We start from the raw sequence: 21,979 nt of genomic DNA, 5'->3' as shown, positions 1-21,979 counted from the left end.
AAGTCAGGTCTTCCAGGGCCCAATGTACTGGAGCTAAGCTGTCCATACACATGGCTCGTTCTGTGTTTAAAACCTCTCTTGCACTGTGCTGCATTGAGATTAAAATGTACTTCTTTGGTTTAGGAAGGCTGTCTGGTTGCTGTGTTAACTGTTGGTCACACACACCTGGGCTGAAAACGACTGGCGTCTGAAACCCCTTGGACTTGCTGGAGGCAGCCTAGTCTACCTGCGGATGTTGTGAATTAGGAGCTGGCCAAAGAGTGGGAGAGCTCCAGGATCCCTCCCCGGAAAAGGTAAGGTCTGGAGGCTAAAAGTGGTGGAACTGCAGTTCTAGACCAGAAAAACAGAGCAGTTGTCTGAGTGCAGAGCTGACTGCATTGTAGATGGGACCTTTGAAATTTAAATATGTAGAGTGCAAAGTTATTTCCATTGGTTTAAACCCCAAGTTGTTTTCTGGAGGTGTACGATTGCCATTTGCACACATCACCCTTGATTTCTGTCTGCTGTGAGTCACATCATTCTGATTGCTTGTAATTTATACAGCCAAACTTTTCAGTATTATTGTCTCTTTAAAACCTCACCCTCTGATAGCCTTAGGCAGTTAAAACAATCAGGACAGTGGAGCAGTTTCTCTGAGCTAAACCAGAGCAGTAGGTAAAGAGCAAAGGGTTGCTCTCTCCTGTGAAAGCACAGGTGTGAGTTGGATGATGAGGAATCTATTCCTGGCCCTAGCAAGTACTGCAGTCTCTGTACCTGATTCACCAGTGTGTTACTCTACTAATCTTCTTAGCCTCATCTTGCCACTCTCCTGTATGCTGTGGCAATCAGTTACACTTCCACGTAGTGCATGTAAAATGCTATCAATTTGGAAGGGTGATTTATATCCCAGAGCAAAACTTTATATTGATTCTGGTTAGTGGGGTGGATGTTGTGGGACCAGAACAATTTCCAGACCCTGCAGCATTTTTGACAGGCTCTTTGTGTCAGCAGTCTGTGGCATAGTTCAGGCTACAATATTGTTTTGCATATTGTGGATCAGCTTTCCTGGGTAGGTTGTGCACAGTACTTTATTTCTAGCTGGGAACTCACTTTGAATATCTGCATGCTGCAGGTATAAACTTCAGATACATGTAGCATGGTCATGTCCTGTCCTGTCTCACGTGTCTCATTACCTTCTCCTAGTTGTAGTGCTCAGGAGATCCTGTGTTGGGCTTTTCTGTTGTCCCACTCCTCTGGGTATTCTTGCTGATAGACCCCTGATTCTCTCTGAGGCTGGGAAACAGACCCAGTCAGCTGCTGAAGGAAAGCAGAAGACTTAATTGTGGCAGTGCTAACAGTGTGGATAAGCAGGGTCAGCTCCTGCCTAGAGCTCCAGCTGTGATTGCGCTGCCCATTGTGTAGCTGACTACAGGGCTTCAGTTGGTCACCAAGTGTCATCTTTTGAGTGGCAAAGTCCAGACCAGTGCTGCAGTGTTATAACAAAGCAGGTGTCAGCAGCTTCCTGAGAAGGCAGCTGGTGATGGAATGAGCTTTGTATGAGTCCAGCTGTTACATCAGTGATGCAGCCATGAGTATTTCTGAAGAAAGCTGTCTGGCAAGTGCTCTGGTGTGTGGTACTGTTGCTGTGAGTAGAGCAAATGCTGCTTCTTGCTATCCTCAAGAACCATCAAATGTAGTGTAGAAGTCTCTTATTACTGTTAAAACAAAAACCGAGCACCGCATGGGCACAAGAAAACATAGATCCGTTCGCAGCAGAACAAGACTATGAATTATTCATTCCTCCAATACCTCCTGTAGGTTCCATCTACTCAGGCTGTTCAGGATGCTGTCTGTTGGAGATGCAGACAGATCTGCTTTCAAAGCCATGGGGACAGGACCCTGCAGACTGTCATCACCACTCTTGAGCCTGTCCTTCATTAAACTGGCTTGGGCATTGTTGTCACATCCTTGAGGACACAGAAGTAACCTCTTATCATCCCATGGGCTGTTGGTAGGAATACTTGGAACACCAATGGACTTGGAATTGTCTCTGAGGTGAGGGCAATGAGTTGGGAGCAAGATGGAAGCCCTGGCTGCTCTGGCCCCTTTTGCAAAAGGGAGGTGAGAGAGCCACATCTTTTATGTAGCATTGCTTTGGTTTTTGTAAGAGAATTTAGTCTATGTCAGTTTGTTCCTAGCTCCATCTTTCTGAGAAGCCTAAGTATTCTCTGTTAAAAGTTCCTTGAGCACAGGCAGGATTTCTCTGTTCATGCAGAGTGCTCTAGTGAAGATGAGGGTATTTAAATGGCTGTTTGGGAACATCTGTAACACATAGTTTTTCTCAACTCATTTACTAGTAGGCATTTGTCTATGTAATGATTGTCAGCTGGCAGTTGAATTTGAGAGGCATTCAGAGATTTACAGAGCTGCAGAGGCTCAATTCTCCTCCACGTCTTCCATGAACTGCTGTGGGCTCAGGTAAGAGGTGCCCACTGTGAGAGAAGGTGTTGCTGAAGGTTTGTTCAGAGGCTGTTCTTCAGCACAGAATGCACATACTTAGATGCAGAGAGGTTGTAACTATTTTTTTGCTTTTTCCTTCCCATTGGTTGGCATGAAGATTCCTTCAGGCCATTTCGCATACCCAGGCTGCACTGTCCATGCCATATTACAGATTCTTTAGCATTTCCCCTCATTTTCCTTCTGCATCTCTCAGAGTTGCTCTTAGCTATTAGGCTTTTCATGAGATATATTCTGGTTTTTAGTGTGGGGAAAGCTACCTGTAACTAGCAACAGCTGTAGAAATTATGATCTTCTTAAAACAGAAGTTCAACCTTTGCATTTACAGCTGTCTTGTAATGTGCCCTACTGCATTTTGTGAGCGCTTCAAATGTTCCTAAAGAGCTTCTTGGAAAGGAAGGAAATGTTACTTCTGTCAAAACAAGACACTGTAGCTTGTGTTCAGAGCAGTTTTCAGCTTCTCATTATGTCAGCCAGCTGGATATGCCCTAGAGTGAGTCACCTTTGGAGTTGTTCTAGTCCAGATGCTGAGGGAAACTCTGGAGGCTAAGATAAAATCCCAGTCCGCATTTGAAGAGTTCTCGCTAAAAAAAGTGGTGGAAGCATGCTGAGGGGAATGACTGCCCTGCTGGGTTGAGAGGCTGAGTAGGTTTCACAAAGAGCTGTCAAGGAAGAAAGGGTTGCTTCTGAAGAAGGTAAAATGTGTTTGCTGTCCTATGGTCTTGACCAAAGTAAAAAGGCGACAAACTGGAAGCACACCTTTTCTTTGTTTGTTTTTCATCAGTGAAAGAAGTAGACAAACAGAGCTTGCAGTGGATTTGTGGTTTCCATAGTGATGTAGCTATGGAAGCTTTTGTGCAGCTGAGCTTTGCCCTCACTGCGCAATCACACTTGAAAGCTATGAGTGTTCAGCTTTCCTGCCAGGGAAAGGCAAGTATGTATCAAACATGGAACTGGCTGAAAATGCAGCTGCATTTTCATGAATTTTTCATTTGCTGTGTTACCTGAATATGTAGAAGTTTAGAAGCTCAGCTCATTTCTCCTTTATCTGTTGTTCTGCATTCAACTATATTGATACCCCAGTTCTTGCTGTGCCAGGCAGGGATATATTGACCTCTGTCCTTTGCTTTCTGTCATGTGTATATACGCACACATCCCACAACACTGGTGCCTGTGACTCTCCAGCCACACTGATACCAAACATGCACTGGTCAGGAAATGTATGTGTAACTTTTGGGGCATGGTAACTGGTCAAACATCACCCTGTGAAACCTGACAGGTGAACTTCATAGACGTCAATTCACTTGTCCCTGTATCTGACATTACATCATGCTTTATTTTAATGGGCATTTTGAGAGTGTTTTAATACTCAAAATACATGATCCTTGGGGAATTTTTGCCTGTGGAGAGAGCTGTTTCTGACTGTGAATGGATGATTAATTCTGGCTTTCAAAACAAGTTGGAGGTGGAATTTTTCAGCATCTCAGTGATGAGATTACCAGTAGGTCCTAGAGGCAGGGGAAGGAAAACGCTCAATGTGAATGTTGCATGCACACATCAGGCAGTTATGCACATACTAGTGTTGCACACACACTTGCATTGTCCAGTCTTCGTGGTTCACAGGCATTTGTGCCTCATCTTTTTCTTTTTCACTTGTACTGCTGCTGGATGCTTTCTTACTGTCTCCCTGAACAAATCTTCCTTACCTTCAGCATTTGTTTTGCTTGTCTAAGGGATGTAATGGGTCGTCTGTTCCCTTTATAGAAAGGAATGTTAATTATTTTCAGAAGGCTAATTAGGTTGCTAATGAGAAACTCTACTGAAGAAATATTTCCTTTAATTACTCACTCTGAAGTCCTGTACAGAGAAGCTTATTGAATATGCTGTTAAATACAAATGCTTGTATCTGACTTAAAAATGCACCTTCAGGCTCCCTGAAAGAAACATTTTGGTAAACTTGGGAATCCATGTGACACAGATGACTGAGCAAATGAGACTGGTGCTTAGAGAATCTCAGTTGTGCAGCTTTTTTTGACTGCACCTTAATTTGGTACTTCTGCAAGTGACTGGATGCAGTTGCTCTTTGTATTTCAGTTTTTTCATGACTTTTGTCAGTATAGGTAACTATTTGTGCTACCTGACAGCCCAATCTATAATTAGACGCAGCCTTCACACCAAACAGTTTAGCCTAATCAGCCAGATGGCAGTCAGAAGCACTGAGAGGTGGAGTTACATGTCCAAGGTCACATTGCAGATCATGGCAAACCTAGTAATAAAGCAGAGGTTTCATCAGTCCTGTGTTAGTTCACTGCACTATTTGCCCCTTAACCCTCTTAGGGCCAGCATAGTTCATTACAAGACTTGCATCAGTTTGCATATTTCCTCATGAGGCAGCACAGCTGCTCAACAACCCCATTTATGTAGCCACCTTGGCTCTGTCCTTTTGCTTCTCCATCTGAGTCCTGTCTTCTACTTGCTTCACTTCCTTGTTGTAGTGATACCAAAATCCAACAGAAAATAAACTTTCTAACACAATTTGAAATATTAGAAAACAGGCATTCTTTACTACAGTGCTGGACACTTTAGGAGGGTATCTCCTCTAATTGAATGTGTGTCATGAAACTTTACCATAGGCTATTTATTCTATCATGATTATACTTTCATTACAATATGCTTCCTAACTAATACCTAAACATCACTTTCCCTAGAACTAATGTGCATTCATCTGCCTCCAACTGGAAGACCTTTTATGATCCTGGAGCTTCATCTAAAGGGATCCCTCGTTACTGAGTGCCCCAGTATGACTATTCCTTGAACTTTTCTTTCAGCATGCATGTTGCTTCTTGTTACATAACTTGCCAAAACCCCACGTATATTCTATTTATCCACTAGTTCCAGCTACATTTATCATCCTGTGTGCATACTTTTACATTCTTTCATCTTTTCTTGCTAGTTAGTCTTTAAGTTCTATCTAGCAACTTTGGGGGGAACTGAAAATTTTTATTCTTTGTATTATCTATCGGTCTCAATGCTTTTTAGAATTGCTTTGGGAGAGCTACTGTAGTCTGGTGGATATTTTAGTTTTAGTACTCCCAGGATGAAAGTTGGAGCAGATCTCTTAAGATTCCCTGCTTTTTGACTGCTGAGCCTTAATGCAGCTCTGTAGAAGAGCTTCACTTTTTTTCAGCATCTTCTAATGTCCGGTCTGCTCTTAGCCAGACTTTTGGAACTTTTTACATGCCATGGCTGTAGTAGGGAAAATGTGAGAGAAGGCTGTTAAATGGGGGCTGCTTCCATGCATAAGAAGGTGCTCCTTATTCCTTTATATACTGGTCGTTGTAAACTCAGCAGGAGAAGGAAGGAAGATCTGTCAATGCTGTGAATGCAGTGCAAAACTTTGCATCTTGTACTGTGCTGCAGAGTATCTAAATGCAGGTGATTCAGAAGAATGACTTAGATATAGGAAATACCGAAGAAAACTACTATCAGCATGAGATATCAAAAGTCACCCTCCATTTCTTTTTAGGCACAGACATACACTGCTAAAACTTTTATCTGTGTGCCATGCATGCAGCACTGCCTTGGCTGAGGCACATTTATTTAAAAGTTCACTTTGCATATATAATATTGAAGTTTGCATATCTTTACAGATGTGGGAACTGTCAGAGACAGTGAAAGTAAGTGAAGCGAGTTGCTTAGCTGCAGTGTAATCTGGCTTCTAAGTTTGTACGAGCCTATGCAAAACAAGCACACTTGAAAATGTTAATACTTTGAGCACCTTGACATTGCTATGAACTGTTGTGCAGATAGTGCTGTTTGGTCTATGTGTAATGTGGTGGGTTTGTTGTTGCATGTATCGAGACTAGTTATATTATGGAATGATATTTATGTTGTTTTAGCAGGAGACAAAAACTTACATTCTTTCTCCTTCTACCAAGAGTGTATTTCTTAATATCTAGTGATTGTCGTAGAAGTCCTGATATGCTGCAGGTTTCTGTACATCTAAAAAAGAATGGGTAGTTGACCAGTGTGTCTCCAGGACTGCCAATAGTGGATGCACAATACAGGCACGAAAATGACAACTCCTAAGCATCTTACATAAACATGGACAAGAAAACATATGGTGCCTCTCTGCTTCTATTTGCTATGGGCCACCTGATGCTCCAGATTTTAAATATGGTTTAAAAAGAATTTAACATTTGGGACTTTTGAAGAGGGTTATTTTTGGTATCCAGTGTGAGCAGTATCAAACCATTTTACTTAAAACTGAGGAATTCTTTTCTAGTCTTAATACAAGTCAGTTCCCAACACACAGATGAGAAATGGCATCTTTGTTAAACTGGCATTTTGCCCAGAGGCACGACGTGCCTATTGTTGCCCAGAATGGAAAGCAAGATAAAGAAAAAAATCTTGTTTGATAAGACCTGAAATTACCCTATATAACCTAAAGTATAGAGGTTAATAAATCAGTGTTGTATATGCTTTAAGCACCTCTAAGTAGCTACTGGAAGGATGTAGGAAAGATAGCATCAGGAACGATCAAACTCCACTTTTGTCCTCAGAATGTGCCCATCTCTAGCTGCCTTCACAGGCTCTAGTAACTACAGATGGGAACCTGTAAGGAAACAAAGCTTGTAAGGTACCTTTGTTAAGTGCCTGAAATTCATTCTTTAATTTGTACCTCTGTATGCATGCGTGTATGAAATGTTTACACAAAATCCAAAATTTAGTAAAACCATGTCATGCAAATAATTAATTTGTTAGAATGGTATCGTGGTGCAGTAATGGTGTAATGCAGATTACTGGAGGTGAACAAACAAGTCACTGTCAGAAGTACATTTCGGTCAGTGAGAGCTCAGTGTCTGCTCAAAGGAGAGATCAGTTCCTCACTGCTTAAATAACAACTGCTAAATAACAGTGCCTCCTAAAATAACAACCAGTTGTTTGGTTGTTATATTTAAACTTTTCTTGAGATGGTAGAATGAAAGCTGAAAACATAAGTTGGGTATTAAGGGCACCACAAATGAAGATCTGTGCAGAAAAGTGTGACCCTGAGAAAGCCCTGCCAGTTTGGGAACTCTGTGGCCAGTCATTAATGGGGCAGGACACACTTGTGTGATTCAGGACAGCCAGCTCAGCTTCACCAAGGGCAAGTTCTGGCTGATCAACCACCAGTGGCTTTCTGTGATGGAGTGACTTCATCAGTGGAAGGGTGCAAATGTAATTTATTTGGACTTCTGTAAAGCCTCTGACATGGTCTCCCCACAACATCCTTATCTCTAAATTGGCAAGACATGGATTTGTTCAGTGGATAAGGAATTGTTTGGACTGTTGCATCCAAAGGGTAGTGGTCAAATAGCTCAGAGTCCCAATGGACGTCAAGGAACAAATGGCGTTCCTCAGGGGTCTGTGCTGGGACCCTCTGCCCTCATAAGACTCTGCTTGGAGTGCTGCATCCAGCTGTGGGGTCCCCAGCACAGGAGGGACATCAACCTGTTGGAATGAGTCCAGGGAAGACCACCAAGTTGATTAAAGGGCTGGAGCACCTATCCTGTGCAGACAGACTAAGACAGCTGGGGTGTTCAGCCCAGGCGACAGAAGTTTCTGAGAGAGAAACCTTACAGCACCTTCTAGTACCTAAAGAGGGCTACAAGAGGGTGGGACAGGGAATTTTTATGAGGGCATTTAGTGATAGGCCAAGGAATGATGGCTTTAAACTGAAAGAGAGTAAGTTTAGACTGGATATTAGGAAGAACTTTTTTACTGTGGGAGCTGGTGAGGGACTGGAACAGGTTTCCCAGAGAATTTGTGGATGCTCCATCCCTGGAAGCATTCAAGGCTAGGTTGGATGGGGCCCTGAGCAACCTGGTCCAGAGGAAGGTGTCCTTGCCCATGGCAGGCTGGCTGGAACTGGATTGATCTTTGGGGTCCCTTCCAACTCAAACTATTCTGAGATTCTCTTATTCTTGTCTCCCCTGTCTAAATGCAAAAGCACAATTACATGTTAGCTGGGTAAAGCCTTAGGTCACAGTTCAGTGGAAGGAGGCCAGTTAAATTATCCATCCATTGAAAAGCTTCTACTGTGGATGAGACTCTAGGATGGCAGGTTTGCCTCCATGTTGCAGAGAGTGACACAGCCATAGTTGTTTTCTTTTCTGGTCGTACTTGACAGGCCCCATGGGGAAAATGAGTCTTTCCAACCAGGTGCAGAGTTCAATAAATGTCCTCTGACAAGCTGACAGAAATTAGTGGAAGCTCGGTACTTGGCAAAAGAGAAACTAAGTATAGGAGGTGTTAAGAACGAACTGAACCTCATGGCTGGGAAGTTGTAGTCTTACCATTTCCTTTTACATGCTCCCATCTGGTGTAAATGGCTCTTTAAATGTTTCAGCTGAGGGTATCCTGTGTTTCATAGCATTCAGCTGCTAGGCTGCTATGAGACTTGAAAAATAAGCCTCTTCTGGAAACCAGGTGAAGTCTGTTCAGCTCAATATTCCCTTTTCTAAGGAGAGGTGATAGGTTTTACTGAGTCAGCTGATATTGACAGGGGGATGGAAGTGGGCCAGTAAAATTACAGATACTCAAGCCATCTTCGGGCTTGAAGCTGTTTGAAGTTGAGTATCATGTTTCTGTCTCTGATCTGACCAAAGCAGTAAGATCAAAGTTACTGAAAACGTAGACTGGATCTGCAGTAGCTTATCCTTCCTGCCATGAGCCTTTTCTTGTGGAGCCTGCAGTGGGGAAAGATTGTGCATGACAACCCCTGCTGGATAGAGACACTGGGCCACCAACTCCTCCTTCTTCATGCTTGTGTCTTCACATGTTCCTAAATCACCTGCATGACCATCAAAAATACTTTTATAAAGGGAATTCAGGGTCAGTGAAAGGTACTGTCTGGATTGTCCAGAGAAACATCAGTGCTTTTGTAAAGGAAAGAGAAGCTCTGATAGTGAGAACATGAACTTTCTGCATTATGCATCAACTTGAGTAATCTATTCTGGAAAGAGCATCTTCCAGAGGCAAGTAAAAGAATACATTGTTATCTTGTCTCTCTTCTGGGATGGCTAAGGATCTTGGCCAGTTAGTGCCTATGTTTCAATCATGAGATTGTATTGTCAGTCACTGGGAATGAAATTAATATGTACAAAGAGCTGTGTGTGTTTTGGAACATTTTCTTTTCTGAAGCATGTAAAACTGAATAAATACAAATACACAAGCAAGAAAATTGCTCTGTCTTCTACTGCAGTAGCTGTGTGTGTGGACTCAAATTCAAGTCCCCTGTCCATTGTGCTTTGACCTTTTGCACCTGTACCATCTTTCTGCAGCTGAGAATGGAAAATGTCTTCTGTGCTGACTGACAGTTGAGTGAAGAGGTGAGTAGTATTTTTACATCCTTGCTGAGTTTAGGATTAGAGTTAGCAGTTCATAAGGATTTTCTTTTCTAAGGTGGACACTTAATTCCTTTTTCAGGTTTTAAGACGTAGGTGGTAGTAACACAGTGCAGTTACATTCCATGAATCCTGAAGCAGATGCATGTTAGCTGCTATTCGCAAGAAATGTTTAGAATTTCTCAGAAGGCTGAATATGTAGACTGGATCTCAGAAAAGGGGTGTGAGTTGGGTCTCAACCATAAACTGATACATCTGTAAAGCAGTCTGAAGCTATGGTATTGCTTTATTTCATGATCTGGGCTTGCTGTACCATGAAAGGTAAATTCCTAGATTTCAGGCATTTAGAATATTCTGAAGCAGCCCTGTGCACATACATACAGACCTTTCTGTCTTAAGGAACCCAAAGTGTTACACTTAGGTTGACTAATAAATACAGATTGAAAATTTTTTCCAGTATTCAGCAATGAATCTGTTGGTTTTATTGTGGAGACTGTTCAGTAGGACATGGTCATTTGGACGCACTGCAGTCACAACAGGAAATGTGGAAGAAGGGCATAAACATAATATTAAATTGATCTATTTTCAGAGAGGCCCTGTGAAGCTGTGATAAATGATTGCTAGGTTGAAGGTACGCTAAATCCAATAGTAGTGTATTGTTTGTAAAAGCTCACCGTAGTACAAAAGTGCACACAGTCAGAAGAGGCAGTTTTACGGAAAAAGATCCATCTCCTTCAAGTAGAGGGGAAAAGAGGACAAATCAGCAAATAAAACAGTACAATATATGCAGGCGTCTCTATATCTTTCTATATCTGTACAACTGTAGATAGAATTCAAATTTATGTAGATATAGCAGGTTGATTTGCCATCTTTAAAGTGGATATCTATGGTCCAGTCCAAACTAGAGAACAGTCTAGTGTTCTGTGATATGAGAGAGAGGCAATAAGAAACTCAGAAACAGTAGGAAAAGAACCAAGGTGGCATCAGGTCTAGTGTGAGGATTCCCGAGACATCCTTATGACCCAGCTCCCTGGCACTGTACTTGAGTGCACGGTTTGATGCGAAGGGGCCCAGCTTGGAGGAGCTTTCGAGTCAGGCAGTTGCCCATCAGGGAACTCTTAAGTGCTCAGACCTGGGCCTGAAGTCACGGTGTGTGAACCTGTGTCACTTTTTGAAAACTGGGTTCTAGGAACTCAGGTCTGCTCTCACTGCAGAGAAAGAAGTCAAATGTCCAGGTTAAGATAACTGTGAATCCAGCAACTAAGCACCCAAAACTGAAGGATGGCTGATAAAGATTTTGAGAGTCGATTGTGCTCCCTGAACATGCCATCTCCTTGAGGATAGACTTTCCATAATGGTGGCTCCCTCCTCCTCAGTGTTGATGGGAAGCTCTGCCTGCTCCTACAGGAGAGTCCTGGCATCCAAGTCTCTGCTTTGTACTGGGGCCACATCAGGGGCACCTGGGCTCTTGCTGGGTGTTTTTGAGAACTACTTTTGAGAAGTAGTATCAGCAAATGTTGGGAACTCAGGGCAGCTTTTCCAAACAAGGAATGGTAGCAGGTAATGCACAAGAGCCTTACAGCAACAGGCTTGGAGAAGAACATGACCTTGCCTGAAGGAGATGCTGGGGAGATTTGGGCTCAATACTTGTAAATGTCAAGTTTGGATTCAGTAATTTTTCATAGTATCTTTCAAGTCTGCTACTTGCATGACTCTTGGGGGTCTTAACTTCTGTCAGGTACAAAGAAAACATTTCTATTGGTCTCTGTAAGTAAAGAGCTACTGCCTTAATCTGTTCTCAGATTGGAGTGGTCACTGTGGGCTAAGGTGTGTTCACGTAATGTAACATTTCCTGCTATGTGTGTAGCAGGACATGGAAAGTCTCCACTTGCTGCACTTCTACAGGAATTCATGAGATCACCTTAGTCAGAAAGCTATTCTTTAAACAATGTCTTCGTATTTTCTCTTTGTCCTCTGAGAAGTCAACGTCCCTCTACACTCCCTCCCAAGAAATCCCTACCTTTCTCCTTTCTGTTGTGAAATGGTACCTTCTGGGCAGCCCACACACAGGCATTACCACTAAGAAGTGTACTTCCCCATCCCTTTGGGTTAGGCTGGTAATTGGATTCATTTAATCTCCTTTTGGCGTCATGGTTTTTTACTGAATCCCAATTCCCTTTGGACCAGATTTGAAAGATAGACAGGGATCAGAGGCTGCCAGCAGGTACAAAGTGAACTGGGCAAAGGAACAAGAAAACAAGGAGTGGCAGGGAAATGATGTGCCTTCTATGGGAAAGGAGCTAGAGACAAAAATGAAGGGAAAATGCAGATAAGAAATAGACTGTGCTTTCTTACCCTGCAATGTGTGGAAGGGAGACAATGTTCATCCTGATGGAAAAAAGCAGCAAAAACAGATGACTCAGAACTGACCAAAATCCAAGGGCTCCAGATCCTTTTTGAAAGCACTGAGAGTCTGTATTTGGAGGCATCTGTGGCATGCTTTTAGCTTCATTGCAGGGCTTGATTAATCGATCTGCTGGAGCTCTTCCACACTTCAGTACAGTTGAAATCCTATTTTCTGAGCCACAGTTAATTGAGGCTCTCAGTTACCTGAAGGATGAATATCTCCTCAGAGTTATGACTTCAGCACATAAGTACCACTAAGATTTTACTGTATAAATCTTTAAACACTGATGAACTAATGTCTTGGGGCCAAATTTAGTTCATAGTGTTCTGTACACATCTGGTGTTCTGTAAATCTTCACTTGTAATGGTGTGTGATACCTCTGTGAAAATATTGAAGCCAGATTTGCAGCATATTCATTCAATGTTGTCCATGGTTGCAAAGGTATGCTTGTTAGGTGTTTACTCACAGGGAAAATGCAAAATAAAAAGAATTACAGTTAAACAGGTATTGTCCAAAAATGCATGTCAAGTTTCACCAACACGTTCTCGTATCTACTGTAATCCTTGCTAAAGCAGAAAAACAGATGTACATCTGATTCTCCCAGTCTGAAGAAAGAACAGAGTAGCTACAATGATGTGCCAATGAAAGTAATTTAAAAGTAACGAGAAACAGTTATTTTTACGTAAGTGCTGTTTGGGTAGTAAGGATCTGAGGAAGGAGGACATTAGCAGTACAGCTCATGGGCAGGGAGAGGAAAGTACCCTTTACTTCAGCTTGGCCCACTGCTCGTGGTCCTGTCGTTTGGAGAGGCTAAAGTGTCCTACTGTGTGTGTGTCTCTTGCACTTTTCAAATTTAAGAGTAATTATCATATATAACATAGGGTTATAGATCCCTAAGGCATTCCTTAGAAATATGAACATGCATGTTATAGAACTAAATATTAGTAAATATTAATTTTTAAAATAATACTGTGCTGTAGCTTTTTAACTTGCTGAAATAACTAGGCATTATGAGTATGGAACATGCTGCAGTAGTTCAAGTTTACCTGCAGTGGATCAATTAGCTGACAGAATTCATAGACTCAGAATTCATTAGGGGAATTGTCTCATGGAGGTTTTTGTTTGTGTTTTTCTTTTATTAGCACTTCAGAGTTAATTCAGAGTTTCTTGAGGAGGTCTCATTACACTCAACCAGAGCATCTAAATAATTCAGCTGGATTAAAAGGAATAAAGACAATCTGTAAGAGACCTTTTTTAAAGCACAGTTTGGCTTGGTAGCAGGGAAATGGGCAGGAAGCCACTGCAAAGGAGAGCTTTGAAAAAAAATGAGCCAGGCAGTGCTCAAGAACCTAATCAGGCATGAATACGACATCCACTGAGGTCTCCCCTGAAGTGCTTGTGTGAGACAAATCTACCATTATTCCTTGGTCTACCATCAGTCCATCTTCTGATCCCTTCCCTCTTGCCTGCCAAGGCTGCATCACCTGCAAAGCTGAATGTGAATATGGAAGTCTCCTCTTGAGTGCTCCTCACACGAACTGGGGCAGTCTGTATGTCCTTTCTCCTTACTTGGCCTGGTGCATCAGTTTTATCCGTATCTTACCTCAGCCTAGGTGATTACTAAAATCCATTTCAGAGCTGAAATTATAAAATATTAAAGTGTAATATTGATGCTTTCTTGCAGCCATAAGTCAAAGTCCTGCCCTGATCACAGAGAAATGTTGGGACAGGTTGGGAGGGACCATAGTAGGTCATCTGGTCCAACCTCCCTGCTCAAGCAGGGTCATCCTAGAACACATGGCACAGCATTGCATCCAGACAGTTCTTGAATATCTCCAGTGAGGGAGATTCCACAACCTCTCTGGGCAATCTGTCCAATGCTTGCTCACTCACAGAGTAGAGAAATTCTTCCTCATATTCAGGTGAAACTTCATGCCTCTGTTTCTGCCCATTTTCTCTTGTCCTTACGTGGAGTTACTCTTCCCCAGGTGCAGGACCCTGCATTTGTCTTGAATTTCAGGCAGTTCTTCTCTGCTCCTCTCTCCAACCTGTCAAGATCCTTCTGAAGGGCTGTGCAGCACTAGGAGGTATTGGCCACTCCTCTCAGCTTTGTGTCCTCGGTGAGCTTGTTGCTGCAACCAGATTTCTACAGAGAAACCCAGTCCTTTATAAACTTTCCCTTGCTAGGTCTGTGCTTGTTTCCTGTAGGTGGAGTGGGTTCTTGGTTGGCCCCTGCATTGCCAGCAGAGTTATGCACATGCAGGGCAGTCAGGGAAAGGACTGAGTTTTCCTTGGAGGTCCATGTGTGGTTTCCACAGACTTTCCTTCTTTTTTTTTTTTTTTTTTTTCCTCAGCAAGCTGGAAAAGAAAGTCCTGCTAGAGAAAGAAGGAAAGATTTTGCGCTGGCCTAGCTCAGGCTTCCTAATAACTTTGCATTAGAGGAACTATTTCTGTTTTAACTATTTGAAATATAATTTGCTGCTGATGGAAAGCATTTTCAAAACTTTGAATGTAGAAGCTCCCTATTTTCCCCCCAACAGCACAGTGCAAGCAGCCTCAATGCAAGCATGGTCATCCATGAGCAGTCTCCATGCATTGTTTGCTCTCTGCTGAGACAATTGCATAGCTGGCAGCTGTGTTGCTGATTTTCAGGAAGCTGCTGCCCATCCCATTGTAAGTGCCTCAGTGATGAATGTCATTTGTTTTCCTGAGGAGACTGAATAGCTCCCATATGCTCAGAGCCTTTTGGTCAGTATTACTGTCACTCCATTAAAAGTTTTGCATCACCAAGTTCAATTATCTACTTAAGGCTTTTCACAAATCTGCATTTCTTACTGAATCCAGTCTTGGCCTTCTGTTTGAATGCTTCTCCCACTAATCTCATGCTCTTCAGCTTGATTCTTTTATCATGAATTGCTGCCCAATAAAACAACACTTTTCTCCGTTATGTCCCTCTTGAGACCTTCTTGTGCAATATTCCTTACCAGCACCAAATAATTTGGTGTGGCTGGGAAATACAATGCTTAGGAAAAGCTGCAGTTTTAATTGTTCTGTAAATGCTCAAGTGAGTTGTAACCATTAAATTGTACAGTCCCCAGCTTGTGCAGCGATGTGCTGTGGCTTGTGATAGCCCCCCTGAATGCATCCTCCCTTCCCTTTATGTCTTACTATGTCCTTTTTGTTATATTTTGGATGAAATATTTTACAGGAGGAGCTGTGATTTGTGGGTTTGCTTAGTGCCTAGTACAGTGGAACCAGTTATGTTTGGGCTACCACAGATTGGCATCTGCCCTGTCTTCCTTGCTCCTAATCAGCAGGAAGTATATGAGGACTCTTGCAAGCATATTGTAAGAAGGAGGTTAGGCTCAGAAGAGAGAGCAACAGTCCCTTGGCAACTTAGTAAAATCTTTACAACAGTTTTTCTCTGGATAATGACATTGCATATTACAGAATATTCTGAGGTGGAAGGGACCCACAAGGATCCAGCTCTTAAGTGAATGGCCCATACAGGGATCCAACCCAGAACCCTGGCATTATTAGCATCATGATCTAACCTGAGCTAATTACATTATTATTACATTTTACTTTGTTTCAATTATTAAACTCACCTTAACTCATGAGTTTTACTCCCCCTCCCGGTTCTTCTTCCCATCCCACTGGAGAGCAGTGAGCAAGTGACTGTCTGGTACTTAGTTGCTAGCTGGATTTAAATCATGACAACTTCTTTCTGCTTTCCCTGACTTCTGTACCTCTGATTTTTGACTTGTTCTTGAAATGATGTCAGAATGGAGTAATGATATGAGGATTCAGAGTCCTAAGCTTATCAACTGTGTTGGCAAACTAACCAAGTAACATTACATTGCAAACTCTCCTTGGTTTGCAGTGCCCTTATGCATCAGTTTCTTATGGATTGTGTGGATATACACCTCCTGCATATTTCTCATATGCCACCTCCTCTGCTGTCTTGCAGGGTTTCTTGGGATTGAATTGTTAAGAGGCATGAGGCAATTTCTAGTGATTCTTTATTCTTTCACCTACAAGCTCACTATGTGCTGTTGACCTTCCTCTGTAGCATTTAATGATGGCTCAGTGTCCTGTGTAAAATGGATTCTGCCATTAGAAAATGAGTTTTTGTTCAAGCACCCAAATCATATGAACTGTCAAGGCTTTGGTTGTTTGTGTGTCTGGTCAAGAGAGGTGTGAACGGATCATGGATACAGCTCTGTCCTTTTCACTTTCAATATTTCCCTGTCCATATCTTCTTCATGTTTGTTATTATAGTTCTGTTTTTCCTTATAGAAGTTTCTCTTATCTCCTATCAGAATGTCAGTTGCTTGCTAATACTTTGTTCAGAGAGGCACTGTGTTTACAGGGCAGGGCAGGAACAGCCTCTTTCCAGATGGCATGGAGTGACTGTACATCAAGTTAGTGTGGTCCTTTCCCTAGCACGTTGTGCCACAGAACTGACAAGTGCAGAGCAAGTTAAATAGTGCTTGATAAAGAGTGCAGAGAAACTCAACTTGAAAGAGTAAGTTTCTAAGAAGGAAAAAGGTCAAATTCATCCTGTGGTTTAAATCTGCAAGGCTTCAGTAAAATTATGCTTATAATCACCTCATGTAATCGACTGTAGTATGGCAGACTTGTGAATCTCTACAGAAAGTGTAAAAGCTAATTGTGATGAAACAACTCAGTGATAAGAAAATTATGCCTTTTCAAAAACTTCACCAATTTCTTTCTTTATAGACAATTAGAGTTTGTTCTCATTTCCTAGTGATCATGAGTAACTACCCCTCTCTAGGATCAGCTGTTCCTTTTTATTCTCCTCCTTTGTGCTTTGCTGTCCTGAACCAAATTGGAATGGATTTCAGTGGATCTTTTGTACCTTTTGACTTGGTATCAGGAAATCTGACACCATAAGAAAATTATTTTACAAATGCTAGCCATAATATGGATGAGTTCTTCAACAGGCAAAATAAAAGTTCAGCTGGATAATGAGTGTAAGGTATGGTGTCTTTAAGTGTAAAATCTTTGAATTTTCTCCTCCAGTTCCCTTGCTGTAGCTCCTGTCAAAGCTCAGTTTTAGACTACAGCAAACATTTTCAGTATCGAGACTGAAGACAGCAGCTGGAAAGGCCCAGTTTTAGAATGCTGTGTTCAATTAATCTATTCCACAGTAGAATTAGAAAAGTAAGGTATAGTGCTGTTTCTTGAAAAGAGTAAACAGGTGATGTGTACTCCTTGTGGGATGACTGTATTTTTCTGCTGACCTGCAACCAGTAAATTCTTTGGCAACCTTGCTCCTGTCAAAGCCCTTGTACTTATCAACTCCCTCCTTATCGCCAATGTAATACCAGCGGTGTCCCATTTTTCGGGCAGAGCAGTGTATGCTGTTCAGGCCCATCCTGAGTCATGGAGCCCTGTAAGGTGCCACCTTTCCCCAGGACTTAAAATCTGCTGTGGTGAAAATGAGAGTCACTTCTTTCTCAGGTTTATCCATTGTTACAAGTTTGTGTGCTGCCATCTGGGGGACAAGGACTTGTGACATCCTCGTTGACTCCTCTCTCCCTCTCTCTCCCTCTTCCTTTCAGAGTGCTGCTGGGGTGAGTGCAGAAGAATGGCTGCGGCAGAACCTCTGACCGCTTTCTCACGATGGTACCTCTATGCCATCCACGGCTACTTCTGTGAGGTGATGTTCACAGCTGCCTGGGAGTTTGTGGTCAACTTCAACTGGAAGTTCCCCGGTGTTACCAGTGTGTGGGCACTCTTCATCTATGGCACCTCCATCCTCATTGTGGAGAAGATGTATCTGTATCTCAAAGACAAGTGTAACATTTTAGTGCGCTGCTTCATTTACACACTGTGGACATACCTCTGGGAGTTCACCACTGGCCTCATCCTACGCCAGTTCAATGCCTGCCCATGGGACTATTCCCAGTTTGATTTTGACTTCATGGGCCTGATCACCCTGGAGTATGCCATCCCATGGTTTTGTGCTTCTTTCATCATGGAGCAGCTGGTGATCAGAAACACCCTGCGCTTACGATTTGATGAGACTGCCGAGCCTGGGGCCCCCACCACGCCTGTTGCCTTGGCCAATGGCCACGTGAAGACAGATTGAGCAGCCGCTTAGAGCCATACTTAGCAATCTGAAAGAGCCCAGATCTCTACCACTGACAGCCAGCTCTGGCTCTGAGGTACTGCTCCTTGCTGTATAAGATTCATAACCCCATTTTTCTAATGGGGGTATGCATGGGATATACCAGAAAAATTGGAACCAATAGATTTTCTATGGATTTTACTCTTTGGGCTCCAAGGACCAATATCAGTTACTTGTTAGTTAGGTCGTTTCTGATTTTAACTTATTACTGATGAAAGCAGTCCTTTTGCTTACACTTTAAAGTGGAGAAAGAAGAAAAAAGAAATGCTACGGTGGAAATGCATCCTAAAAAACCCCACCTAATCAGTGGATGGGCATGGACACGCCAGCTGAGTTAGTGATTGGCTTACTCCATTAGGCAATATTCAGGTGCTTGCTTGCAACCAATACCTCCCGTGGGACCTGAGATGCTGCAGGAACAAGCAAAATCCATCTGCTGTTGAGAAGTACCTAAGACTGGCAGTCTGCTGGGGAGGTAGATGGTGTTCCCCTCACCAGGTCCCACTGGCCTCTCCCCAGGTTCTTTGTTGCACCATGAAATAATCTGGTGCTGGACATCTTGCTGAACTTATATGGATATTGTACTTTTTGAAATCTCAGTCCTGATACTTCTGATACTCAATAGAAATATTACCTTTTTTTTTTTCTTCCTTCTTTTTTTTTCTTCCTTTTTTTTTTTTCTAAAAAAAGGCCTTTTTTGCCAAGTGAATTTTACCATAATCTGTGCTATCTGAATCTTGGCAAAAGGCGCAAGAAATAATGCAAGTCTTCCCATCTCCTTTGTCCCCCCAAAGCAGATCTTGCTGCAGATTCCAGCTCCCATCTCAGCCATGCAAACCTTGTAGAGACTATATAGCCCACAAGACTTTTCAGCCTTCCTTTCCAGGGATTCCTCTGTTTCTGGTGATGTCGATGACTTAGTCTGGCTGCAGCTCATTGTATTTGAAGGTCAAAACTTCCATGTGGCTAACCCAGGATTTGGTCCTCTGACACTGACTGCCATGTTCCTTCAGCACTGGCAAACAACAACAAAACCAACAAAAAACAAAACACCTGTCTCTGAAAAGCCTGCACTTCTTCATGCTCTGCCTGAATGAGGCTTTGAGTTAGGGTGTGAGAGCAGCAGTATAGAGGTGGAGTAGGAGGGACTGCTGTGGCTTCGCTGTAGACCTACCTGCACCAGGGACAGTTTGACATTTAACCTGTTGGGAGCACTTACAGAGAACAAGGACACCTATGGTGCAGGAAAGGTGTTTGATAGTGGCAGCCACAAGTTTGGAATTCCCTCAGTCAAGTCTTGGCCTTTGAAGTTAGCAAGAAACAGAGAGCTTCCAGCTGTCAGATGTCTCACTCCTGAACTGATTTATGGGGAAGGTTTGCCAGAGTTGTCTCATAAGTAAGGCCAGATTAATTTTTCTTTGTTCTTCCACCACAGTCAGCAGAGCTGTACCAGGGATAATTTGTCTTGAAATGCAAATCTGTTGTAGGATTCCACTCTTGGAAATAGTTGGGCCATTTCAATGTATGTCCCTTGTTTCTGGTAGGGGGTGCTCAGCTATAATAAACCTGTTCTTGCCCTGGGGCAGCCATTCCTGAGAGGAAAAGCACTGCTGGCCCTGTGAGTAGAATTGTTTCTTGGTTCTGCTGTTACAGGGCAGTGTTAATCCTTCTTTGTTATTACACAGAGAGCAATTATTTTATTCCTTCCCTTCCCCTTTTCATATGGCATTCATTGCTGGCAATGGACACATGAAAACTGTGATGGCAAGGAGTTAATCGAATGTGCCCTGGATATGCAACGTATCCCAAATCACTGAGAATACTTAGGTGGGTATTTAGAGTTCCCTTTTTACAGTTCATTAAATTAAAAGAGAACAAACACTGAACAGATAGTTCTTTTGATGCTGTGATGCCAGTGTTATGAAATCAGAGGAACAGTATGTAGTTTATCTGCCTTGTTGGTCTTGGGAGTACAGACCTGGACAAAATAGACACCTGAAACTGTACATGGAGGGAAAAAAAGGAGTTTTGTGTGGGGGATAATGTAGATGAGCTCTACTGGAGCAGAACAAGAATAGCAAGATGCAGATGAGAGTTGGGATCACACCATTTTGGCCCTGGTTATGTCATGATCACCAAATGCAGTGTCTAAAGCTGGGTTGTCCTCTCACCGCATAGCTTAAATGTGGTGTTGTGCTGCCTCCTACACCACCCCCACATCATGTCAAACCCTCAGCTTTATAGAAAGATCCTTAGGATCCCTGCTTTCTCCTTAGCTGTTACAAAACTCTTTGGAAAGGTTAAAAAGAGTTGGCAGTATGGTGTGGAGGACTGGCTGTCTGCAGAGCTAACCTGGTGTGCAATAGCAGTTGTGTCTGTTATTGTCTGTACGCAAGAAGGTCCCGTATAAATGACATTTTATTTGTATTTTGCTGAGTGATGTAATATTTAACTGCTCAAAATATGGAAGGGTTTCCCAGCAGCATCTAGTACCTTAGGGCATTGTTCTTACTGCCTGTGTCATTGAAACAGCCGTTGTAGTCTGCTTTCCACTGATGTCTGACGTGTACCACCCAGCTACTGCATCTTCATAGAGTGGTAATTTATACCCAGAAGTGCACTTTACTTGCAGCTTGCACACCAGAAACAGAAAAGGACCTGGCAAATTCTTAAATAATTTAATTATGTATAATACCACATACCTAATGCAGCAGGAATAGCCAGACTTCTCCTTTCTGAGCAACGTGGCTGCTGTCAAAGCTTTGTCTTTTCTGCAAAATCTCCCTTTTTAATACATGTGATGCTTCTTATAACATCTTGCAGAACTGCCCAGAGCACGTTACCAGGATACCAGTGGCAGCTCAGTGAGAGCTTGGGAGCTGGACTGAAGTTGAAGAGACATTTACATTAAGAAGAAGAAAAAACGCACAAGGCCTAACATTTGTTTGTATGTGTATCTTCCTCAGTAGATTAAAGTTGCCTGTTTTGAGTTCACCAGCAATAAAAAAAACCTTGTGATTTATCTACTTTGTCCTAACTGCAGCAAAGAGAAAGTGACCCTGATCTCTGCCTTTCTTTTCCAGGGGGTGATGGGATATGGACTCCCCAATGTTCCAGTTTTGCATCTCTCTCTTACTTGTCTCATGTACAGTCCACCCTAAAGGATCTCAAAATGTGTGATAAATAAATACAGAGTCTGGTGTCCATCACACAAGAGGCAGTTCAAGCATTACTGTGGTATCTGTTCATACTCCAAAGATCTTGCCAGAGGGGAATGTTTGATCTACAGCAGGACCAGATGGCATTTTGGTATTTTGTGTTATAATTGAGAGAAATGTGTACATACGTACCAGGTACTATTGTGCCTTTGGTCGGAGTGCATTTTGTAATTAAAGCAGAATAATCCAATCAAGATTTTGCTTGAGTAGTCCTGTGACTATAAAAGGTAAAAAAAGACTGCAAGGCTTTAGCTGCTTTGAGAATTAGGAAGCAGGTGACTGAAGTCCTGAGTTTAGCATAGTTCTGCTGCTG

The 21,979-nt window shown here is 42.5% G+C and overlaps 2 protein-coding genes across 3 annotated transcripts in view; both read left to right on the top strand.

Annotated features, from left to right (window-relative positions):
* The first annotated feature begins 203 nt into the window (after positions 1 to 203).
* TMEM229B (transmembrane protein 229B) lies at positions 204 to 21,470 on the top strand. Of its 2 annotated transcripts, XM_054275737.1 has the most exons (3): positions 204 to 293; positions 9,822 to 9,869; positions 17,880 to 21,470. In XM_054275737.1, the coding sequence occupies exon 3, from the start codon at positions 17,906 to 17,908 to the stop codon at positions 18,407 to 18,409; it is 504 nt and encodes a 167-aa protein (XP_054131712.1). In that variant the 5' UTR covers positions 204 to 293; positions 9,822 to 9,869; positions 17,880 to 17,905; the 3' UTR covers positions 18,410 to 21,470. The 2 variants fall into 2 exon arrangements, with proteins under 2 accessions (XP_054131712.1, XP_054131711.1); XM_054275736.1 differs by lacking the exon at positions 9,822 to 9,869 and having other exon boundaries at positions 205 to 293.
* Positions 209 to 21,979, top strand: part of RAD51B (RAD51 paralog B) — a 397,656-nt gene continuing 375,885 nt past the window's right edge. Inside the window, exon 1 of the mRNA XM_054275735.1 lies at positions 209 to 293. The gene's annotated coding sequence lies outside the window, so the exon portion shown is untranslated. The remainder of the gene's footprint in view (positions 294 to 21,979) is intronic.

Source organism: Melozone crissalis, unplaced genomic scaffold (genome assembly GCF_028551555.1).
Source record: "Melozone crissalis strain CALT ecotype California unplaced genomic scaffold, PUWL_Pcris_2 ptg000018l_1, whole genome shotgun sequence".
Taxonomy (NCBI): Eukaryota; Metazoa; Chordata; class Aves; order Passeriformes; family Passerellidae; genus Melozone; species Melozone crissalis.
The sequence above is the reverse complement of the archived record's forward strand: the minus strand, read 5'-3'. Positions and strand labels throughout refer to the sequence as shown.

Excerpts from the sequence above, each read along its gene's own strand:
- TMEM229B (XM_054275737.1), top strand. The coding sequence starts at position 17,906 with ATGGCTGCGGCAGAACCTCTGACCGCTTTCTCACGATGGTACCTCTAT.